The 6,180-nt window shown below is 41.2% G+C and overlaps 1 protein-coding gene across 1 annotated transcript; it reads right to left on the reverse strand.

Moving 5' to 3' along the window:
* Nucleotides 1–953: 953 nt before the first annotated feature.
* LOC123324848 (zinc finger protein 177-like) lies at nucleotides 954–4,486 on the reverse strand. Its single transcript, XM_044915169.1, is given in 6 exon segments — nucleotides 954–963; nucleotides 965–2,064; nucleotides 2,605–2,687; nucleotides 3,184–3,276; nucleotides 3,721–3,847; nucleotides 4,454–4,486. Coding segments are annotated over 6 exon segments (1,446 nt in total).
* Between the last annotated feature and the right edge of the window lie 1,694 nt (nucleotides 4,487–6,180).

Here is a 6,180-nt window from a genome sequence, read left to right on the forward strand (position 1 = left end):
ATCAGCTAACTGAAATCCCTTGTAACAGAAGCTTCCCTCCAGATGGTTTACATCAGTTAGGAGTTTATTTTTCTTGGGTTAGATGAAGCCCAGAAATAAGCAACCCAAGGTTGATACAACCAAATAATACTGTATATCCCTGTTGTATAATCAGTAGCCTCTGACTACCATCCTCTTGGTCTATTTTCTAGGAAAGAAAAAGAGATGAAACACAGGGCAAATGGTGAAGATGCCAGCTGAGATTCCCCCCTTGCCATGGGCTTTTTTAGAACCCACAAGCAGTGACCTCTGCCTATGTCTCACTGGCCAGAACCAGGGGCTCATGGGCACTCATGGCAGCAAAGAAAGTTGAGAGAGTTCCTTAAAAAATTGTCCACACTACCAACTTGAATACAATTGTAGTTCTGTTACTTTAGGAAAGGGAGGGAGGATTGGATCCAGGGATACTTGTCGCATCTGACACCTTGGGCCACACAGCAAGTCTCCAACAACTTTCTGTTTGAATAATGTCATACAGAATCTGTGTATAATCCAATTAAATTAGAAATCTATAAAAGATAACTAAAATATGCACAGTCTGCACATTATAAAATACATTTCTAAATAACCTATAGGTCCAAGACACCTTGATGAGGATTGGACAACATTTAGTACTAAATCATGATGAAAACATTATTTATCAAAACTTTTGTGATGTAGGTTAAGGGGAATTTAGAGTGCCATATAACCTTTAATACTCATCAGTTAACAAGCTGTCACACTTTCAGGATGAGACACTCACTGATAAAGACAATCACAGGAGGATAACATTCGTAAGATTGGTCCCAGTATAGCGTAAGTCAAGAACTGTGCCTGGGCTTTCTGCATGGGTCACAACAGGGCTGCTCTCTAGTGTGAGTTCTAAAGTGAGGAATGAGGTGTAAAGGCCCAATAAAGGCTTTCTTATAGTCATTTCACTCATACTTTCTGCCCTGTATGTATTCGCTTGTGCATTATAAGGTTAGTGCTGGTGCTGAATGCCTTTCCACACTGAACGCATTGATAGGGCTTCTCTCCTGTGTGAGTTCTCACGTGTACCCTGAGGCACGAGGAATTCCTAAAGGCCTTCCCACATTCTTTACACTCATAGGTTTTCTCTCCAGTATGAGTTCTCTTGTGCACAATGAGGTAAGAGCCTGTGCTGAAGGATTTTCCACACTGACTACACTCGTAAGGTTTCTCTCCAGTGTGAGACCGTGTGTGTTTCTTCAGGGATGACTGATCGATGAAGGCTTTCCCACAGTCACTGCATTCATAGGGCTTCTCTCCAGTGTGGGTTCTCATATGCTTCTGAAGGGATGAAGGAACAGTGAAAGCCTTGCCACATTCCTTACAGTCGTAGGGTTTCTCTCCAGTGTGAGTCCTTTTGTGCACATTAAGATGAGAGCTCTGGCTGAAGGATTTTCCGCAGTGATTACACTCATAAGGTTTCTCTCCAGTGTGAGATCTCACATGCTTTTTAAGGGAAGACTGAAAAATGAAGGCTTTCCCACAGTCACTACATTCATAAGGCTTCTCTCCAGCATGAGGTCTCGTACATTTCTGAAGGGACAAGGAGCTGGGGAACGCTTTCCCGTGCTCCTTACATTCTGAGCTTTCCTCCATGGTACATGTTGTTTTGTGGACACCAAGGGAGGCTCTTTCTCCATGATCACAGCATTCACAGAGTTCCTCTCCAGTAGGTATTTGCACATGTACTGAAAAGGAAGGGTGTAAGCTGAAGGACATAAGACATTGATTACACGCATGAGATTTCTCTCCTTTGAGAGTCCTTAAGTGTTTCCTAAGGGATGCCTCTTCATTGAAAGTTTTGCCACAATCATTAAACTCATGAGTTTTCTCTCCACTGTGAGTACTTACATGACTGCTAAGAGTTGAGGTGTGGCCAAGGTGTTTCCCATATTCTTTATATTTGTAGCATTTCTCTCCCTCACAATATCTTGTATGTGTAAAATGATAGTTCTTTCTAAAGAATTTTCCACAATGATCAAATTCCAAGGGTTTCTTGCCGGGTTGAGTTGGTGCCTGCAGGAATAAGGAGTAAGTGGTGACTAAAGACTTTCTCACTTTCTTTACACTCATGGGAATTCTTTTCTGTGTGGATTCTGCCATACATAGGAAGTATGTGATTATGACTGACATTTTTACTATTTTCAGTGCATGTATGTGATTTTTTTCCCCTATTAGTTCCTTACAAGTTGAATCAACTGAATGCTCTAACCCAGGACTCCATCATTCCTAACAAAAGGCGTCCTAAATACAAAGTTTTGCCAATAATGAGTGAAGAATGAATTAACTATGTATTAAACACTTAACACTGGAATCACATTTACATAAATGTTTACTTTTTGGTGTTCTCTGTGGGGCAGCAAGTGTTGAGCTTGGTTGAGAGATTTCTCTAATTTTATGAGATTCAGGAAGACTTTCCTGAGACAGCTTTCTGGTGAGTGAATGCCACCTGCCTCTCTGTCTTGCCTCATTTGGAAGCTGGTACTTTAACTCAATGGCATTCAAAGACTTCTCCTACTGTAAAAAAAATCAGAAATCATTCCTGGTGAATCTTACCGTTTTTATGCCATTGCAAGTTTTTTCCCCAGGAACATTCTGCATAGGAATTCCATCTTTTGATTTCAGTTGAATATCCCAGTCTGAAATTGAAAATTTTTATAACTATTGGGATAAAAAATAGGGTTAACAGAAAAAAGGAGGTGGGCACCCTATGGATTTGTTTTCAGTAACACTAAATATGGAAAGGAAATGTGAACAAGAAGATGTAGCCTGTGACCAGAGGAACAGTTCCAGGAACTTGGCTCTGGGAGAAGATGCCAATGATAGGAACAAACAATGGAAATGGGAAGTATTTTACTTAGAAAGGATTCTGGAGGTTTGAGATAATAGGAGAGTGTATTATCTTGAAAGCAAAGTAGAGAAAATGGAACAAAAAGTATTCAAGGAAATGTCAAATTGAAAGAGGAATTAAAACAGCTTTTTCTCTGAGACCACACGAAAATGTGAATGAATGGCGAGATGGTGAAAGATGGAAAGCTCACATAATGGCCCAGTTCTGCCACACATTGACAGTCCCAAATGGACCATCCCTTGCCATGCCTGCTCCTTAATGACTCCTTTCTGCCTGGGGCTCACCTGTATAAGCACCTTGGAGAACTGCCCCCTCCTCTGTCCCCAGCACTTCCTGCTCCACCTCCATGATCAGACTGTGTTTGCAGAAAGGATACCCTGCTCGTGGAGAAAGACATGTGAGGTGGGGGAACTGTGAAGGAGACAAGAAATCTGTCCATGAAACTGATTCCGATACTTTGATATTAAGGGATTCTGAAGACAGGCAAATACAACTGCAGGAGTGACCAAAGAATCAAATCCGAGCTCTTTTACAAGATGCCCCAAACAGACACCTACGTATGCCCTATCCACAGGGAACTGACCCTCGAAATCCAAGCCCAAGAGCAGACACATACTGCAAATTACCTAAATCTTGTAATAATAATGAAATCAGCGCACTTTTACAGGAAGCCATGAGACTGCCCCACAAGAGCTGGGGCCATTCATTTTGTGTTTACCATGTATTGTCATTCTTTTCACATATCCTGGAACAGGATATGTGAGGAAGGACCATCTGCTGCATGAAAAAATGAGAAAATGAAGGAATGAGGCCAATCTTACCCACGGAGGCCAGGTTCCTGTAGTTCTCCAGCATCACATCTCTGTACAGGATTTTCTGAGCAGGGTCCAGCAGTGCCCACTCCTCCTGGGAGAAGTCCACCGCCACCTCCTCAAAGGTCACTGAATCCTGAAACGTCACACACAGTGTGGCTCAGGCAAGGCCCATCTCTAACAATGTAGCAAAAGAATGGTGGGGGAGGCTGCCAGCACTGGGGAAGGAGACCAGCACACAGCAGGTTCACATGTGCTTCAGAGGCCTCCCATTACCTGCCCCAAGGCTCAGTTCTTGGAACTCTCTTCTTTCGCTCTGCCTAGACCATCTCATCCAGACTCATGCTTTTAGCAGCTTGTCTAATATATAGTTGACCTGATCTTTGCACCACTAGGACTCTTCCAGTCTTAGTCAAGATCGAGTATAGATTGACTGTACTGCTGGATGAGAAAAAGACTTGGAAAATGAATGATTTTCCTAGTGAAAAATCTCTCTTGTCCTGCATAGCACCCAGCAGAATATGGAACTAATAGTCAACCTGGAGGAAGATCTGGGAAAAAAAGAAATTAACAAATGTTGTAGTAATAGAAGCCTTTCCTAAGGCATTTTTGTCTCGTTCTAAGAGGCCCAGAGAACTGGGGAAGCTTGAGGCTAGTTCAGTTGAAGCTTTATGTCAGGGGCAAGAGATATGTCCTTTGGGAACAGCAATGTTTTTTGGAAACAGAATAATTTTCTCTATACCCGTGACCAAGTTGTCAGCAATCCTGCAGCCATTCTTCCTCTTGTATGTCTCCCTCCTTACCAGACAGGGTTCTGAGCAAGCAGACCTAGAGAATAAAGAAGTCATGAGAGTCTAGGCTTAACAGATACTCAACACTTACAACCTAGAAGTTTCCTCATACTAGCTTCAGAGGGACCACACACACAAAGTACAGTTCCCTGTTAGGATTTTACCTCCCTATCCAAGAACTAGGAATCAGGAATACAGTATGCAATTATTTTTAAACTTTTTTTCCAGACTGAACTACTAAAAATGTCTACAGTCAACAGGCACTGAGGAGCAATGTGCCCCCCTAGTACCAACATGCCTCTAAATGTCATTTGCCCATGAAAGAAACCAGGGCTCATTTGAGAAACAGCTGAGTCCAGTATAGAACACAAAATGTTCAAGGTGAGTCTGGAACATCATATAGCAGAAAGCAAGAAACCCATTAAAGGCTAATGGGGTTGTGTCAAAAAGACACAGGAGAAAACTTAAAAAAAAGAGCTCCCCCTGGCTTAAGATGGAACAATTTAATAAATAATGACTACAGTGTATTGAAATCATCAAATCTAAAACAAAATCATGAGTTCATAACGATATTTAAAAAAAACCCTAATGGTCAGTACTGGAGGAGGCCAGGGTATCAACTCATAATTCTGAAAGTTCTAAAAGGAAAGAATCAAGCATATAGCCCTCTCGCCTTTGTGAACAATATTTTATGATTGCTGAACTGTTGTGATGAGGCAAAGTTCTTCTTTACAGAAGAATCATACAAGCTTTATAAGAAGCTTCATTTATTATAAAGAAAATGCTAGTCAGAAAGTCACCATTTCGCAAGCACTAGTAAATTAATGGATCATGGCAACGACAATTAACAGCTACTAAAGTATTAGGTGGAAAGTGAATGGGGATGTTTACTTTTAACTTTTAATTTTGAAAAAACTTTCACACTGAAAGAAAAGAAGAATGGTGTGAATACGATGAACTTCCACAGACTCTTCACCATTAAAATTTGCTTTCTCTCTCTACCCCTGTGTTCCCTCTCTGCTTCAGCAAGAATGTTGAGAAGAACCTATTCAAGGGGAAACAGAAGATGTCACGAACCTTTCCTCCTATATACTTCAGAGTGATGCAGGAACTTGGACATTCTCTAACGTAACCACAACGAGCAAAATCAGGACTGTTTAACATGGATTTAATATTACTCTGTAACATACACTGCATATGCACAATTTCACTAACTGTCCAATAACATCCTTTATAGCAATCACTTTGTAAATTTCTCTTATGGGACCATGCCCTCAAACCATGGTTCTTTACTCTTCTTTGATCTTTGACCTGTCCTTCAGCCTTTCAACTTTCAAGATATGAAGAGTCCAGGTCAGATGTTTGACAGACACCATCTCAATTTTGGCTTGTCTGATGTTTTCTCATGATTAGATTCAGAAAGTTCATTTTTGGATGAAGGATTACACAGCTGATGCGTGTCCTTCTCAGTGAGCCACTTCAGGAGGCATATGATCCAGTCTGTCTCGTTACTGGTGATAACTTTAATCACGCGGTTAAGGTGGCATGCCACAGATTCTTCTATTAAGTAGTCGTTTTCTCCTTTTGTAATTAATAAGGACTCTTATTAACCAGGGGGCAAATGAAGACTGTATAAACAAGATGGAGAGCTTTATAAAGGAAGGATCAAGCTGACACT

The sequence above is a fragment of the Neomonachus schauinslandi genome, chromosome 1, assembly GCF_002201575.2.
Source record: "Neomonachus schauinslandi chromosome 1, ASM220157v2, whole genome shotgun sequence".
In the NCBI taxonomy this organism is placed as follows: domain Eukaryota; kingdom Metazoa; phylum Chordata; class Mammalia; order Carnivora; family Phocidae; genus Neomonachus; species Neomonachus schauinslandi.